Here is a 17,106-nt window from a genome sequence, read left to right on the forward strand (position 1 = left end):
CCAACGCAGGTTGTACCAGCCCTAGAATCTCTAGACAGGCAAAGCGGCTGCTCAACCTATCTGCATCCTCCTGCATCTGTTGCTCCTACCAGCCCGACGCGCTCGCAACTGTGGTCAAGCGCAGGATCCAGATAGCTCCGGGACACATCCTCTTCGGCCGTTTTCTTTCAACCGATTTCAACTGGGCATCGCATCTCCCACGACAAAACCCGGTGAACGTTACTGCTCTCGTCTGTATACGCTAGCTGTTGCAGACAACAGACGAAGCGGCCGTTTCCTGCGGCCGCCTCGAGCACCAGCGTATCCGCGACTCCAATCTTTGGATAACTCGCTTCATCTCTGATCCAGGTTGCCGCAACGCCCACCTCCCTCGGCCAACAGGGCAGATTCATAGGATCCCTCCAACAGGCGAACCCTTGGCACCACTGTTACTGGCGTCTTGAACAAGCGTGCGGCGGCCCTGCGTGGACTGCGTCATGGCACTGGAAGCTCCTCTAAGATCGTCAACCGGTAGCCTTATCTCATCGTACTCCTCGGCATACGCAGACATGTCCGTGTCATCGCCAGACTCTCCGGCGGTGTCGAACAAGTTGTTGTCAATGTGCGTACCATGACCAAGACTCCTGGCGCTCATGAGCTGCGGCCTGGCAGTGGAGACCAACCTCCCTAGACTGCGCGACTGCAGCTCTTAATGACAGAAACATCTCGTCCGTTGATTCGCAACTGGCTGACCCCGATCATATCCTACATTAGGTCCTCACCCGCCGGTTCGACTAGTTCGCCTCAGAGCCTTCGCCCCCACTCTTTCACGAGGGCCAGCTCTGCCAACAACCACCTCATGAGCCCCATCAGTGACATCGTCGGTCCCTCACCAGTAACATCTACCGGTACTGAGACAACCGAGATTGAGGATGACGACGAATCCGTAGATACTGGGTTCACTGTGCAGCGCATACATCCAAGTCCTCAGCCACAGGTATTTGATATATGGCGACCAATCTGAGAAGTCTTCTGTACCAAAGTTGCTGACTCTCTGCATGACTCACAAAAGCTACAAATGTTGAAGACGAACATACCAGAACATCTACGAAAAAGTAGCAGCGAGGAGGCTGTGTCTGTCATTCATGCCCCTCAAAATTTCCAGGCCTGGGTATGTATGGCTCTTATTGGATGTGCGGAGCACAGTATAACGTTGTTCCTGGTTTGTTGCGAGCATACAACTAACATGAGCTTTCCCAAACCAGCCGGAGACACCAGCAGATATCGTTAGCCCACCCCCTAGTGAACGCTCAACAAAGGTTTGTTTATGCTCAGTGTGTTAATTCACTATCAAATATGCCCATTATACTAAAGCTTCATCTATCTTCCAAGTCCCCCGTAATATCACCTCCACCCATTTCAACAAACGTCAAACCCGCAAAATTCTCAATGGAAACTGCGACACCACAGGCACAAAACTTGCAAGACGTCATCAGTGACCAGAATAGACTGCGGTCAAGCAGCGCGAGCAGTCTAGAACGTGAGAAGCCAGTTCTATAAGCAGTCTGCCGGCTTTCTAATACTGATGCTGACTCTGCTATAGTGATACCAGAAAACAGTCAGGGCGAATCGGATGCGGAGCAGTATGAAAATGATCCTGATTACCACAGCCCGGTAATGGAAGAGGAGAATGAAATACAGACGCTCAACACTGCACTCGAGGAGTGCTGGACTCTGTGCAACACACTCGCCGGCCTAAGTTCCATCCACAGGGAGCGCGTTTTCAGCAGCTCAGGCACGCCTGATGCCCACGAGAAGGCATGGAAGTGTTGCTGGAAGCTGTGCCAGAGATTGTATCACAGTCGGGACGAGACTGAAGAGTCATACACTCTGCGAACCAATCTCGATCTGTGCCGTGATTTCTGCCAAGCACTATTTGATGTCAGGACTCGGAAGGACGACACGGCGGATTCGGTCCTGCGTGTCAGCTTCGAGCTCAACAACCAGTAAGCTTCAGTGAATTGACGGACAACCTCGTCTTGGACATACACTGACCAAACTTGTCCCACAGTCTCTACAGCGCACAGGACACGCGAAATTTACCCGAGGCATTTCGCGAGCGCACCCTGGATTTTTACATTACCTTGTGTCATCGTCTGATGAAGCAGCGCAGTGAACTTGCCGAACAAACAGACTCTCTACTGCGGGCCTGCTGGTCGCTTGCCGAGATGCTTTTCAGCATTCGTCAGAACCGGCGGGACGGCAAGGCCCCTGATGAGGATCTTCTCGGTTCGGCGGTTCAAGCATGTTGGGGAACTGTGCGACATCTTCAGGGAGGGCTGGACACAGATCAGGCCTGAACGTGGAACGCCACGCCCTAGTCAAGTGACGTTCTCGTGGCATGCGCCGCATGCAATGGCTGCCGAGACCCGCAGCACAGCAGGAAGTCGGGCTTCGATGCATTCCAAGCGAGAAAGCTTGAGGAGTGTTAACAGCGAGCGACCCAGGAAGCGAGATGCCCCGCCGGTACCTGAAACGCCCGTGACCGAGTTTGAGGATACTCCTATCTCCCCCGAGAGCTCTAGTCCGCAGATGCCCAACATACTTGTGCTCGGAACAAGTAGTGAGAGCAGCCGTGTGACTGTTCCGAGGTGGTCAAGCAGCGCCAGCAATCTGTCAAGCTTCTCACAAAGTAGCCAGAAGACTAGTAGCACTGCCACTGCCGGAAAGAAGACCAAATCAAAGATGACGGGCACCGGAGCGAGCGGAGCAGGGAGCAATATTAGCGGAGGGAGCTCCGGAGGCACTGTGGAGGATATCAACATTACTCGTATCAAGGCTTTAATAGTCAAAGCGGCAATGAACATCGGCTTCAGCCGAGACAGCGCATCTGCCATGGCAGATGGTACCGGCGGCGCGACTGCCCTTCAGGGGTTCGTCAAATCACTGCCGTCTGGGTCTTTTGGAAACCTCCCGCAGCATGCAACACTGCTTCAGAACTACAAGAATCTGGTGCTGAGCGATGCTGCACTTGTTGGCAGCGGGGCCGCCGGTAATCTTCTCCCGACACGGGGGAAGAGGGTTGGCGCGGTTGACCTCGCAAAGTCGGTGGGCTGGATGATGCACCGGAGCTCGCACTACGGGTTTTTGAGGGAGCTGTACAAGCTGGTGTTTGGGTTTACTGTCGAAGAGGCCGAGATGCGCAAAAACACGACCATTGCTGTCTGAGGGGGAGCGTATCACTTCTCCCACCTGCAGTCATTCTTGAGCATTCCGACCTAGTCAATTCCAGTTGATCACAGCTCAAGCCTGGTACGACCACGTCATCAGGGGCGTACAGCGGTAATTTTTGGCCATCTCTGCCTTTCACATCTAACCCCCCATGATTGTTACGCTGCTTAGACCACCCGGAGCCATTATTGTGGTGTTACTCGCCGCCACGAATTGGAGCAGCCCATGTTTGCACATGCAGCAGGTTGCTTCGCACAGCTACAGAAGCCTCGGCCGTCGAGGTTCGACCACAATTGCGATGGCACCAGTCCCATAATCAATTTACACAGAAAGAAGTGTTTCTTTTTTTTCCAAATTTTGCACCATTTCGATTTCAAGCTAGATACCCCCTTCTTTTGGATGGCAACATTTGCTTTTATCTGGCAATCATTTTACCAATTGACCTTTGGCTTGTCACGCTTTTCTATTATTCCTGACACATGACGATTATGAACTCTGTTCGCTTTAAACCCGGGGGGCAAAGATTGTGATTTTTCTGCTCTCTGCTAAAAGAATTGGATTGGATGGTATTCGTCGCTTCACTTCTTGAAACTGTCAGCGGCAACCGGCGGTGTTTACTTGATTATATTACCTATCTACTTACTACCTAGTTCCAATGATTACATGTCTTCTACTTGTTGAATTTTGAATCAGCCCCGAATCCCATATATCTGGTTCTGACACGAGCCTAATGTCCAACAAGAGCTGGCGAGTAGTATCCGAAGTGTGGTATATATTTGCAATCAAGTCTTCATCTCCATATCCCAGCCATTCTCACTACCATCTCTTTATTGTGGTACTGTACTTGTAGGCACGGCCAACAGATTCTGCTGGGCCCTTCTTAAGCTTTTCTGTAATTTATTGGTGCCTCTGCTGGGGTCCAGCCGTCGCGGAGCCCTATATATATCTTGGTGCTCGACATCAAGCGACTCGGGGCAACGGAGACTCTGTCTTCATAACATGTTACTGCGGCTCGGTCATCATATCTAACCGGGTCCCATAGCTCAGTTGGTTAGAGCGTCGTACTAATATGTTCACCAGTTGATACTCCACAAGAGCATCACATCGGGCATGTCAAGTAATTGAGTGTATGCGAAGGCCGAGAGTTCGACCCTCTCTGGGACCATTGGTAGTATGATTACCCACCTTTCTCTTTTGTTTGGGGGTGGTTTTTTTTTTTTTTTTTTTTTTTTTTTTTGCGGGCAGGAGGAGTGAAGATATGTTTTTTTTTTTTGGTGGTATCAATGTTGTGTATTTGTGTGTAAGTGGGCGCGCCATCCCCACAACGGATGCCCCAGACAGCCGAACCTGTACAAACTCGTCACGCCACTGTAATTTGGCCCGGTCCGTCAAAGAGCGCCTTGAGCACACACACACAGCTTGCTTGATCCAGTAGATATGGAGATCAGCCCCACGAGAGAAGACTATGTAATTATGCCACGTCCTGTCACACCCCGCTCTCGCAGCTCTTCTTTGTCAGGTGTAATATACCAATGTCAGCTGTGGGCCGGCATCAACAGCACGCTGTCCTTGGCACATCCTGTTAGGTCCCATAGCTCAGTTGGTTAGAGCGTCGTACTAATATATTGTCTCCGCGATGGTATATCAAGTAATTGAATATATGCGAAGGCCGAGAGTTCGACCCTCTCTGGGACCATCACGGCCGGCAAGCCTGATATTTTGTTGATACATGTCCTTTTTTGTGGTTTGTCATTAGGGCGAGTAGGCTTCTTTTTCTCCTTATCTCGGGCACCATTTGGTTTTAATACTCTTGCAAAAGTTCTTCGCCATCCATTTGTGTGTGTGTTTACACGACCACCGCAAAATAAGGTCGATGCGAAAAGTATCACTCGGTGGCTGTACGTTGTGGGCCCCATTGGACAATAAACTTGATTTTTATGCTCCGGGAAAGAATTTGCAAAGATTTTGTTAGGTATGTACTATGGTATGACGCGGAAGAGAGGCTGGTTGCTGGGTTGTATGCAGTAGTCAGTTGATGAGTTAATTAGCTAATTGCTTGTTCAAATGTTCTTGTCTTCGTGTCAAGGATACCCTCTCCATGGCTCGAGTAATTCAGGTTATTTTTAAAGGTGACTCACTGGGTAAAACTTGGATGTGACTTATGGCTTCTTCTTGTAAACATAACAGTTCATCAAGAAATTAACTTGCACGTCAAACTGTTGGAGAGATCCTAGTCAAGGGCACAAAAGATTAAAAATACGAGATGCGAACAAAAGCAGCCCTATGCAGTACGTATAGCTCGAGTCGTGACTGTTGCTCACTGTGGGGCGTACAGGTTCTCGTCTGGTCATTGACAAGTAGTTTAAACGTCAAAGGTGGTTGGTCAGACTCTTTTGTACGTCTACACCACCAAGTGATATGAGGATGTTGGGAGAGCATAACAATCGAGCCGTGCATGGAAACATACTGCAGCGGTACATAGGGCTGACCCATCGAATCAGCGCCAGGTGGTCCCCAATGAGCTAGCTCTATGAGGGAGTGCGCCGTGAGGAGAATCTGTCTACAGCAGGTATACATACCGGCTTCTCCTGTCTCGACGACCTTTGCTCTCCAGAAGCAGTGTCTTGAGCTGTGGCGTATGGTCAAAATCCGACAGCCATCTTTGACCGGCTAGCTGCCTACTCCTGTGCATAACTTGAGCAGATGGTATATATACTCGCATTGTCAGTGAAGCTCCCGGCAGGCGAGCTAATTTGCAACCAGGGATATGTCGCAGAACTCATGAGCCTGTATCGAATACATGAACCAAGCAACACCCAATACGTAACTAGATCTAGATCTAGTATAATAAAACAAAGCTGATATCGGGATTGGTGGTATTACGTGGAGATTATTTACCACGTATTTCTCTTGTAGGCAATTATAGTTAACCCAAGTCTGGTCGTTCCATTGTCTTGATACGAATGCTGTATCTGTGTTAACTGGTTCATTCATAAATTAGAAACCAATGATTTGTCTGTCGATCTACACCGTACTAAAGCCAGTGGTAATTATGCATTTACTGCATGGAAACCGAGAAAACTGGTGACACACATATCAAACTGCCTCGTCAGCTCACTCCCTAAAAGCCACAAGGAAACATCATATTATGCTTCTTTTGTCTCTCTTTTGGTTTGTTTTGTTTCCCCGATGCTATTTATTTACTTGCACCACTATGCGCCTCACAACATCGATCTCTTTCTTACTTTACTCATAATGCCTGGATAAACGGTTGCGAGCCAAGTGGTTACCGTGCATAGACCTTGCATGTTGCTTGGGCACGAGGTCTGCATGATTGCATCACAAGTATCCTCCCGCAGAAAGAAGCAGCCGGATCCGTATCGAAACAATTCCCGGCTCCCGAGGACCCACCCGGGCGGAACCACCGGGAGGGAGGGATGGGCGATAGGCCTCAATCACCATAATATGTCTCGATCTCTTCGGGGCTTTTTGTTTGTCCAAACATGGAACAAGCATCAAAAACGGAGGCGAAAAGCCTTAAAGCAAATACTGGATTTGGAGATCCCAGTTACGGGATGACAGAAGGTTCTACCATGTACTGTTTTACACAGTATTAATTGCCCATTCGCAGAGTAACACCAAATTGGGGGCATGCCATACATACATGGATGGATGCAAGAAATCGCCGCCCCCCTCCTCCGCACTTTTGAAAAAAAAAAAAAAAAAAGTCATGCGGACCTTGTTGATTAACCTTTTCCCCCTCCTCGCGTGGTGACCCCCTCTTTCAGCAAAAAAGGTGTGGAGGAGGGGGTCAACCTAGTAGGGAGCTCGCAGGTTTACTATGCAAGTACACATACTGTACCCAAAGTACTATCTTCAAACAGTAGTATTTCGAGTCAGTTGTTTGATGCGCCTTGACCGTACAGTATCAAATCATACTGGAATAGCAATAACTTTCCAAAACCAGTAAGCGAGACGACCTCTCACTGCGAACATTGTCTGTCGTCCCTGCCTAGATCGCCTAGGTATTATCGAACCAAGTTTTTGAAACCGATTTGCTTACACAATACACAGGAATATGCGAACCCGATAAAGGTATTGTACATTTACATGATTTGGTTCCCCGGGGGTCTCGGGTAGACGATAGTATGCTCATTCCCCGCTTCCCCTCCATCAGCCCTGCCGGCGGCAACGGCGCTCTCCGTCTACCTAGGGAGCCCGGGCGTCGCCCCCTCGTGAAGTTTCACGACCAAAGGACGCGTACTAAAAGTATCACAGATAAGAAAAACACCATCTAACAAAAGAAAATCAAATTATTTATTTTAAGGAAATGTGCGTATTATGAAATGAACTACGACAATCTACAGCCAAGAAAGAAATGTGAATTTTGTATCTGCTACTTTTCAGCCGTGGGTGGCGTTGGAGATGGATCAGGTGTCAATAAGATGGCGCAATCCTATAACGGCATATCACAAGAAAGTGAGATATTTTTGATACGTTCTCGCTTATTTCTAAAAAAAAGGAAATCAAGAAAAAAAAAGAAAAAAAAAGTAAAGAAAATAATTGCATAGCACACATATTCAGCATACGCGGGTCGACCCTGTCTGGCTCTCACCCACGCATTTCATGGTACAAGGGAAGCACCTGGGGCTGTAAAGCAGATGCACGTCAGGCCAGGTGGTACGATACTGCACTAGTTCTCCGGCCGAGACCGCAGATACAACCCCTTGCAATAAACCACCAGATAAGAACAACAGAAAAAGAAGAAAAAAAAAAAAAAAAAAAAAAGAGTCGCATCGCATACCATGGAAGGTCTTGCATCACGTTGGGCATGGCGTTCCACCGCCAAAATAGATCATGTGTTATGGCTTCTTCCTTGGCTGATGAAACTGTTTACAATATACAAGATCTCGAGTATACATGGTCAGAGCCAAGCCTGCAAAAAAGCCATGCATGTCTATGCGTCCGCAAGGCTTTGCTCAACACCGAAGGAGAAGGAAAGCTTTGATCAGTTCATGGGACGAGTGCTTGAATACGTGGTAGGGGGCTTTACGTGTTTGTCCAGAGGCTTGACCGATAGTGTCAGGGAAGTGGATGTACTCTCGTGGTGGCTGGCGGAAGAAGTATAATGTAAACTGGGAACTGGAAGCTGCAAACCCCCGTTTTTTTCCTTCTTATTTTTTTCTGCCAAGGATATATGCATCTTGTTCTTGAACACCACGTTGCCTGCTCCGCGAGAACTAAAAAAGAATGTTTGAGAAAGAATACTTGGGAACGCTGTTGAAGTCGATTTACCGGGACTAGCCCTGCGGCTGCAAGTGACGTAAGTCTGTGTCTCGGCCAGACCAAGGGGTGAGTGACATCCATTCCCACGTATAAGACTGCTAATATTGAAATTCTACTATGCTATTTATTGACCCCATTCAAGACACAGTGAGGCTGCACACACGGGATTTTGGTCTATCCCAGCCCCAATGATGCCAACTGAGGTACAGGAACATGCCGGGTGGGCTAGCACGCCCTTATTATCATGAGGCGACCACGGGCTTAATGGTTTTTTTTTTTTTTTTTTTTTTTTTGCGCCACAGACCTGCCTGATACCACGCGTTATAGGTTCACACGAGCCACGGAGATGTTTATCAAACAGATGTTCCATTCTCAGACTACTGATGTTCGGTTGAGCCTGTCACTTGACGTTCATCAAATCGCTGGCACGTGAGTGTAAAACATTCAAAGCAAGTCGAAGGGGGGGTGGCGTGCGATCCAGTGCTTTGTCCGATCGCCAGCGAAGCAAAGCAATTGCGCAGAGCCGGGGAGCTCCTGGAGTTTAAAAACCAAAATGCGCGCCAATCCACCAGGGGAGGCCCTCGTAGACGAGTAGATCCCCCAAGTACCGGCGATCCTCACGGGCCAGACCCTGTATGGAGGATGCCTAACCAGACCGTCCGTTGGGGCGATGGTGATGGTTTTGGTGTGATACTTTTTTTTTTTTTTTTTCTCGCCTCGCGTGCCCCCCCCATTCATCCCAAAATTGTAAGGGTGGGGGGTGCGATGGTGTGCTATCACTAGCTCTAGTCCAAGTACCACGTAGTAGTAAGATAGACCAGATGGTTGTCGTGTGGGGAAAATTACCAGTGATAGGATGATTTGGCTGCTGGATGACCGTCCTAAAGCAGCCTTTGCAGTGTCACGAGGAGGCTAAAGGGCCCAATGCGAGGGGCGATTTGGATCGTGGTGTTGGAGTAAGAAAGATAGCAGCTGGATAATCAAGGCAAAACTAAATTTCTCCGTTCCGCTTCCAGGCTTAGCCTCCCGTGTTTGAGCTCATCAGCCCGATGGCGGTAGTCTGAGCGGGGGTCATGTCAAATCAATCAGATCATGATAGACAAAGACGAATCCAAGCAGGGACCAAACTATACTGGACCTAAAAGCCTGGAGCCTGGAACTAGACCGGGCACAAGTGAGCTTTGGACCGAAACCGAGTCTAGACTGGAGGGACTATTCCTTTTTTTTTTGCTGACCCGATGTGGGAGGGAAAACGAAGGTAGCGTCGCAAAAGAGACATTTTTTTTAAAGGATTGAGAGTTGAGACGTCCATCGGCCAGCGGTGTACATCAATTGTGGGAGATCGTCGCGAGACAAAGGTAGCCTGAATGATACATGGGATCGACCAACCGACACCGATTTTTTGCCATTTCCAATCCATTGGATCAGACGGCTGGTGTTTGTTGAGCAAGCATACAAAAAGCGGGCCCTTGCATCTCTTTCCCAGAGAATAAAAAAACCAAAACCGTTTGACGCGCCGAAGAAGGTAAGACTACACATCAGCTGATATGTAAAGGGAAGAGATAGAGTTTTTACGCATTCAATATTTACTGTACAGTACGTCCAAGTTGCCGCAGCCCGACCGAAAAGAAAGAAATAAAGAAATCGAATGCATCAGTTGACGAAACCAATCCCGCCCAGATAGGAAATATATTATTCTTGGCGGTCGTCTCGCAAGGTATCTTACGCAGCATCATTTGGGGGCGATAAAGATAACTTCGCTAGCCGCCAGAGTGTATTTTTGTTAAATACGTTTTGCTCACCATGGATGAAGAGCCAACGGCCAAGGAATACCCGTCCGAAGTCAGTGGCCGTCGTTTGGCCGCACAGTAGATATTACTTTAGCGGTACACCCAAATTCTCCAGCTCTGGTTGGCAGACCCAAAAATGTGGTGGTGTGTGGGTGATCGAACGTGCACACAGTACGCGCTTTTATTACGGGACCAAGAACCAAAGTACCTACCAACCTTACCTCCTCCTGAACAACCTGCCTTTACCTTGCTACCTGCTTTCACTGCCAAAAAAAAACCCCCAGTTGGGCACGGCAGCCAAGTAGCAGCCCGGCTTTGCAGGATGGCGACAAGGGAGCGTATTCAGCAATGTTGGAAGCCCTGCGTCCATGTAACGGTCTGGTCGTGGCCAAATGGAACTCAGACAAATTTGCCAGCCAGTCCAGCCCCCTTTTTACGAAGGGTAATTTGAGCCCTAATTGTCATCATCTCGACAAACATGGCACTCTCTCTTTTTTCCATGTTGAATCGGCGGATCCTCCATCTCGGTCTTTGTCTCTGATTGATTTTTCTGTCCCTGAAAAAAAAGAGGGAAGCCGTCCTTCTTAATTTGTCTTTGTTTTTTTCTTATTCTCCATGTTCAGAACATGGGCCACACTCCTGGAGGGGGGGTTATTATTAACAGGCACACCCAAGCCAACCCTCAATGTCTGACTATAGGGAACAAAGCATGCAAGGATGTTCGACAGGCAATGGCAGCAACTCCGTCTCGCAGCACTGGCCCTTTTTTGGCGTCAAATCGCAAGATTTCTTTCTTGATTTCTCTTCACCTTTTTTTTTCTTCTCTTTTTCTTCTCATTATCTTGGGGTTTACTTTCACTTCCCCCCTGTCTTAGAACTGCTTGCACAGCACCTTGCTCAGGGGAATTAATTCATGGGATCTGACCCCCAGAAAAAAAAAGGTCCAGAAAATACTACTTACTGCGTACTAGGTAGTTTTAGTACGTAGTACTACAACGATATCTACCACGAACTAGACTAGCAATCCAGGCTCCACACACAATTCAGCATGAGAAAGATGATCATATGCTGGTTGAGGAACAAAGCCGAATACCGTAGTGAGCTGATGCGTCGTTGTTTGAAACGCTCTGTTGTGATATTGCAAAACCACCTGAGTGCTAAGAATGCACCCCCGTGACGAGAAACAAACCCCGGCCGGCTAGGACCTCCCTTTTCCTATATCCAAAAAAGTGAAAGAAAGAAAGGTAAAGACAGTAGCCCCATCGCAACAAAAAAAAAAAAAAACCAGTCAACCAGCAATGGGAAAAAAAATCTCGGATTCAATTGCGTGGCACGGACTGGCGACTTGGGATACTCGGGTGGGACTGGGCGGTGGTCGGAGTGGATGCCGGGTAGCGTCCGTAATCTAATTATTGACCCCATCCGAGAAGCCTAGGCCATTTGTTCCGTCCAGGGCAACTTGCAAACCCGCTCAAAAGCAGGTGGATCTCGATTGATTGATTGATTACATTCGTCCCAGTAGCCGCCGACCAGTCATTTCAAACGGGATGCATTGTGATGCAAGCCTTTTCTTCTGTTTTTGTGGACATGAGGTGGAGAAGGAGGCTTGTCGGTTGTCAAAAGAGCGAAGCAGCGCCGGTCAAAGAAACAGTCAAAGTCAGATCATTGTTCCTGCTACAGTGTGCCATCCCTCCTTTCTTTTGTTTTGTGATATAATCAAGGTACACACGAGATTGGTAGACAAGAATTGAGGTGATGGGCCTTTTTCGCTGCAACCCCGTAACCACTCCGCCTTGAAGCATTCCCTTCAATAATTAGATAAGACTAAAAAGCTGAAAAATGAGAACTTGCTATTAGCTTAAACCCACTGTCAGGCTCATCCCGCAGTTTTTTTTTTTTTTTTTTGCCCTTGAGCACATAACCAGCTTGCCAGCCCAGTATGCAGGCTAGATACAATCGGTAATTAACAATGCACGAGCCTTCTGAACACAGATCGGCAACACGAGACATCCACTTTTGACAAAACGTATGGTGGACCTCTTACAAAAGAGAAAAAAGAGACAGCACACAGAAAACCCCGAACAGCCAAGGGGTCTAGACGTGATCCCTAAAACCTGCGTCACAGCTATAAGCCCCCAAAAATGACCAGACTTTTAGCTAATATCGTAGACATAAAGCTGTACTCAGCATTCCAGCCGTGATTCCGCTTCGGCAAACCATGCCATGCTTGCACCTAGAAAACCGCCTATCCTGTCCCCTTACGCGGTTAGGCATGCTAGTTCCAGAGTATGCCGGCACTGGAAAAGACCATGTACCGGGCCACAAGGTTTGAACCACTCAAAGTGAGAGCGTTGGTGGAGCCGAAATCATTGTTCCAATCTTCTGCAGGCCGCCCGTTGAAAGTTCAGGGTCCCAGCATCCTTGTTGGCTGGTTTGGCCTTTTTTTCTCTCTTTTTACTTTTTTTTCCTTTTTGTTCCCTCAGGCTCTGGTGGAGCCCAATGCGAAAAGGGGATCGTTCTCGACACTCACACACGTACCACCCTTCTTTTTCCTGCGTGGGACCCACATATGCCCCTACCTTGCAGCACATGATGACTTACGGCAGAGCGGGTTGGCGCTGCCGCCCACAGGATGCAAGTGACTGACTACCTACATACTATAGTAGGTAGTACAGTATGACTGGACACTGCCGCATGGAAAGAGGATTTAAAAAAAAAAAAAAAAAGATAGACGAGAGCCCTGCAGGAGGACAACGCCACAAACCCCTGTCCCTTTTTGGTTTGGCACGCTACGGATGCAATTTCGCGAAATAGAGCGCACGAGCCAGCTGTGCCCTGGCAACAACAGGCGGCTGTCCGATGAGATTTTCGGTTTTTTTTTTGTTAAGCCAGTCTTCTTCCCCTGATGTTATCAAACGGGTCGATACTGTACAATGGGGAAAAGTAAACACGGTGTGGGAGTCGAATGAAGAACACGGCCCGGCTTGATTCACAGAGAGAATGAGTTCCCGCTTTCATGGCAAGTCAAGGTGTAATTATTTGCTGGGAGGGAAGAAAAAGCAAAGAAATCAAAAGATTGGAGCACGGCGAAATTTTGTCTGCATGTAGATCCGCTGCGCAAGACAAGTTTGGAGCTCCCGTCCTGGCAGCGACGGCGTTGACAGCCCAAGCCTAAAGCTGGGACAGGGCCGCTACAGGCATTGGGTCAGGTCGAGGGGGCCAGGCCAGGCCAGGCATAATTCCTCACAGACACTCGGTTGGATGGCCGTACTGTGCGAAAATGCGTTTCCATTTGCCATACCCCCATTGACGGAGGTACCCCTTGGTGAGGTACCCTACCGTGCAATACCATACCTCTCCTTCCCTGTCTCGACCCGCTCCACGCTGTGTTGCAAACAAATAAGTACTTGTCCCCTAGAAATAAATCCAGACTCAATCTCCCCTCCTGTTCTTTCCTTCCTCCATCTGTCTAATTCTATCCTCACAGAGATCAAAAGAGGACTTTCAGTTGACCTTCGACATTAAACCGTCCTTGAGTCCCTGACATATACAAGCTTTAAGATACCCTTAATTTTAAAGGCATACTTTTTTCTGCCTTTTCTTTCTCTTTCTTTTTCTTGTGATACCCAAGTTTCTTTGATACCCCAAAACATTTTTCACAATGTCGGACGCACAGAAGCCCGTTGAGGTCCCGAAGGACGCCGCCGCTGCCCCGGCAGTTGAGCCAATTGTTGCTGCCCCCGAGGCGACCCCCGCTGTTGTCGAGGCCCCCAAAGAGGCCGAGCCCGTTGTCGCTGCCACCACTGCCGAGCCCGAGACCGCCGCTACGACGACCGCCGAGACCCCCGCCGCCGCTGCTACGACTGAGGCTGCTACCGAGACCGCGGCTGCCGAGACCGAGGGGGCTAAGAAGGAGGAGAAGGAGGTTACCCCCATCGAGGAGGGCTACCTTGAGTCAAAGGGCACCAAGTTTCCTCAGTATGTTTGACCAGGAGAACGCCGACAAGATTTGTAGCGCCATTACTAACCTATGAATAGGAACTTCATCTACACCAAGCGCTTCTTCTGGTTCGGTACTGATGCCGTCGAGCCCAAGAACTTGGCCTCTTTCCTCAAGTCAGAGAAGTCAACTGAGAGCGCGCAGAACATTGCCGCATGGGCTAGCCACACTGGCGAGGGTCTCCTTTTCTTCACCGAGAAGGGCACTGACAAGACCGCTCCTGGTGGCGCCATCCAACTGGTAAGTCACACCTGACGCGATCAAGTATGAAGAAAAAACTGGTCCAATGTTCTTGGCACTGACCCGCTTCCGACCCATGCAGAGCGAGGCTTCTGAGCCAACTGCCGACGGCCCCACTAAGTTCCACTTTACTGCCAAGGGCCACAAGCACACGTTCAAGGCTGCTACTGCTGCCGACCGCGACAACTGGGTCGCCCAAATCAAGGCCAAGTCCGCTGCCGCCAAGGAGCTCGCCGCTTCTGTGACTGAGAGCGAGACCTACAAGAAGACCTTGGAGAGTTTCAAGCCTGCTGCCCCTGTCGCTCCCGCCAAGAAGGGGGAGGCTAAGGCTGAGGAGCCTGCCGCTGAGGTTGCCGCCGCTACCGAGGCCGAGCCTGCCACTGAGGCCAAGGAGACTGAGGTCCCCAAGATTGAGGAGCCCGCCGAGGCCAAGGAGGCTGCTGCCGCCAAGGACGAGAAGAAGGAGGAGCCCCAGCGTCGCTCTGCTAGCCGCAAGCGCGCCTCGATCTTCGGCTCGCTCCTCGGCAAGAAGGATGAGAAGAAGGAGGCCAAGAAGGAGGAGGCCAAGTCCGAGGAGGCTGCCGCCGCCGCCGCCCCTGCTGAGACTCCTTCCGCCGAGGCCGCCGTCGCTGAGCCTATTGATGCCGCTGTCGAGGCCCCCGCCGCTGCGACCGCTGACGCCGCAGCTACTGAGGCTCCCGCCGCCACTGAGGAGAAGAAGGAGGAGGAGAAGGCTGCCCCTGTCAAGCCAACTCCTGTCAAGCGCAACAGCCTGTTCGGCAACCTGAGCTTCGGCAAGAAGAAGACTGCTGAGCCCGTCGCCGCCGAGGCTGCTCCTGCCGTCCCTACCAAGGAGGCTGATGCTGGCCCCGTCGCTGACGCTGCCCCTGTCATCCCTGCCGTTGAGACCTCTGCCCCTCTCTCCGCCGAGGTCGCCTCGCCCGCCACTGTCCCTACTGAGACCGTTGAGGCTGCCCCGGCCGCCGCTGCTGAGCCGGCCAAGAAGGACATGAAGAGCGAGAAGCGTAAGTCTTCGCTTCCTTTCGCTTTCGGCAAGAAGGACAAGGCTACTTCCTCGGACGAGGAGGGTGAGAAGGCCCCCAAGTCTCCTTCTGCTTTCTCCAAGCTCCGTGCCACCATCAAGGGCAAGAACAAGGCCGAGAAGCCTGTTGAGAAGCCCGAGGCTACTCCCGAGGAGACTGCTGAGAAGACCGAGGCCGAGGCCCCCAAGGCCGATGAGACCACCGAGGTTAAGGCCGAGGAGCCTGCCAAGCCCGTTGAGGCCGAGGCCGCTGCCCCTGCTCCTGTCGTTGAGGAGGCCCCCAAGCCTGTAGCTGCTACCCCCGTTGTTGCTGCCTCGGCTTAGGGAACGCGAAGCAGTTTGCCACGCTCGATCATAAAATCCAGCTAGTCGTAAGGCCAGTGGATCAGATGATCTATTCGTGCGACGACCGTGACGCATGCTCCTACGACCCTTGACCTTTTGCTTGGAAGGAAACGCGTTTATGCCCATTTCCACCATATTTTTGTTGCACAACTCTACTTTCCGGGTTTCGGTCGGGAAACGGATCTGCATTTCAAGATACCCTTGTCGACATTCGTTGGATTCTTGATACCCCTTCGCTATACTCTCTTGACTAGGGTTTTGGCTTTGGAGAATCTCAGCTCTCGACATCATCAGTTCGATCATTATTTGGCTTCGTTTCCTTTGGTTTCATCGTTTTGCTATCTTTTTGCAGAAAAAACACCCCATCAAAATTCCCTCCAAAAAATTCTTAAAAACACCATCACTTGATCTTTGCGTTTCCTTTTTCCAGTTTCGACTGTCTCCTCGTGTCTTGATTACTGTCTTTTTTTGATACCCAGTATACCCAGACCCGTCGTTCAGCGATGTTCGAAGCACACAAATCTGTCTGTCCTTTTCAATATAAAACAAAGAACTACATAAAATATTCTGGAGGGCAAGGGGAAAGGGGAGTCTGTATGATGGGGATTCTGTTTCTGATAAAACGAATCCTACCAACACAGTCTGTACTCGCACACAAGATGCCTCTCCTCGCCTTGGCTGAGAGTTGTCCTGGGTGACCATCCCATGGTTCCGAGAGAGGGGGATCGTTTTGTTTCGTGTTCGGCTCGTTGTTGATTGGGAGGTTGTTATAGGCCTATCCGAGCGATTCCCGTCACACTTTTTTAATAGCTAATAAAAACCCTCTCGCATGTTCGTTGGATCATTCCTCACATGAGTTTTTCAATTCGCAACCTCCAGTCTCGTGACAGCCATCTCTGCTCAGCATAGCATTAGAACAGGACAAAATTGTGATATAACCTACCCATGTTGGAAACTGGATTAACAAGTGCACCTTGCTCTTGCGTCTAATACACGGATGTATGATAAAAGCCCAGAAACACATGTAACGGCGGAGAGTCGCGCCTGATGCACGCAGAGTAAGCTATAACTGTTGTTGTACCAGATTATTCTAGAACTAGTAATGATGTATATGTATATTACTGTAGCACTAGACCCAGTGTCTAGTTTTTGCTTTTCTTGACAGTGAGAGGGGAGAGAATTATCCTGGTTCT

General features: G+C 49.7%; 3 protein-coding genes and 2 non-coding genes across 5 annotated transcripts; all 5 read left to right on the top strand.

Annotated features, from left to right (window-relative positions):
* Window positions 1–838: 838 nt before the first annotated feature.
* Window positions 839–3,207, top strand: MGG_11261 (uncharacterized protein; the record flags this gene model as incomplete). Its single annotated transcript, XM_003714078.1, has 7 exons — window positions 839–976; window positions 1,052–1,150; window positions 1,245–1,298; window positions 1,450–1,519; window positions 1,583–1,985; window positions 2,051–2,151; window positions 2,219–3,207. The coding sequence occupies 7 exons, from the start codon at window positions 839–841 to the stop codon at window positions 3,205–3,207; spliced, it is 1,854 nt and encodes a 617-aa protein (XP_003714126.1).
* Window positions 3,208–4,242: 1,035 nt separating this feature from the next.
* On the top strand, window positions 4,243–4,375 carry MGG_20018. The gene has a single exon. It is a non-coding gene; the product is annotated as a tRNA-Ile (tRNA).
* Window positions 4,376–4,795: 420 nt separating this feature from the next.
* On the top strand, window positions 4,796–4,906 carry MGG_20019. Its single transcript has one exon. It is a non-coding gene; the product is annotated as a tRNA-Ile (tRNA).
* A 1,807-nt stretch (window positions 4,907–6,713) lies between these two features.
* On the top strand, window positions 6,714–7,907 carry MGG_15648 (uncharacterized protein; the record flags this gene model as incomplete). The annotated part of the gene is made up of 4 exons (XM_003714079.1): window positions 6,714–6,795; window positions 7,285–7,445; window positions 7,578–7,689; window positions 7,795–7,907. The coding sequence occupies 4 exons, from the start codon at window positions 6,714–6,716 to the stop codon at window positions 7,905–7,907; spliced, it is 468 nt and encodes a 155-aa protein (XP_003714127.1).
* A 5,786-nt stretch (window positions 7,908–13,693) lies between these two features.
* MGG_11259 (uncharacterized protein) lies at window positions 13,694–16,901 on the top strand. Its single transcript, XM_003714080.1, has 3 exons — window positions 13,694–14,264; window positions 14,325–14,526; window positions 14,609–16,901. The coding sequence occupies exons 1-3, from the start codon at window positions 13,948–13,950 to the stop codon at window positions 15,890–15,892; spliced, it is 1,803 nt and encodes a 600-aa protein (XP_003714128.1). The 5' UTR covers window positions 13,694–13,947; the 3' UTR covers window positions 15,893–16,901.
* Window positions 16,902–17,106: the final 205 nt, after the last annotated feature.

This window comes from Pyricularia oryzae, chromosome 2 (genome assembly GCF_000002495.2).
Source record: "Pyricularia oryzae 70-15 chromosome 2, whole genome shotgun sequence".
NCBI lineage: Eukaryota > Fungi > Ascomycota > Sordariomycetes > Magnaporthales > Pyriculariaceae > Pyricularia > Pyricularia oryzae.

Excerpts from the sequence above, each read along its gene's own strand:
- MGG_11259 (XM_003714080.1), top strand. The coding sequence starts at position 13,948 with ATGTCGGACGCACAGAAGCCCGTTGAGGTCCCGAAGGACGCCGCCGCT. Across the intron at positions 14,265-14,324 it reads AAGGGCACCAAGTTTCCTCA|GAACTTCATCTACACCAAGC; the intron begins GTATGTTTGACC and ends ACCTATGAATAG. Across the intron at positions 14,527-14,608 it reads CTGGTGGCGCCATCCAACTG|AGCGAGGCTTCTGAGCCAAC; the intron begins GTAAGTCACACC and ends CGACCCATGCAG.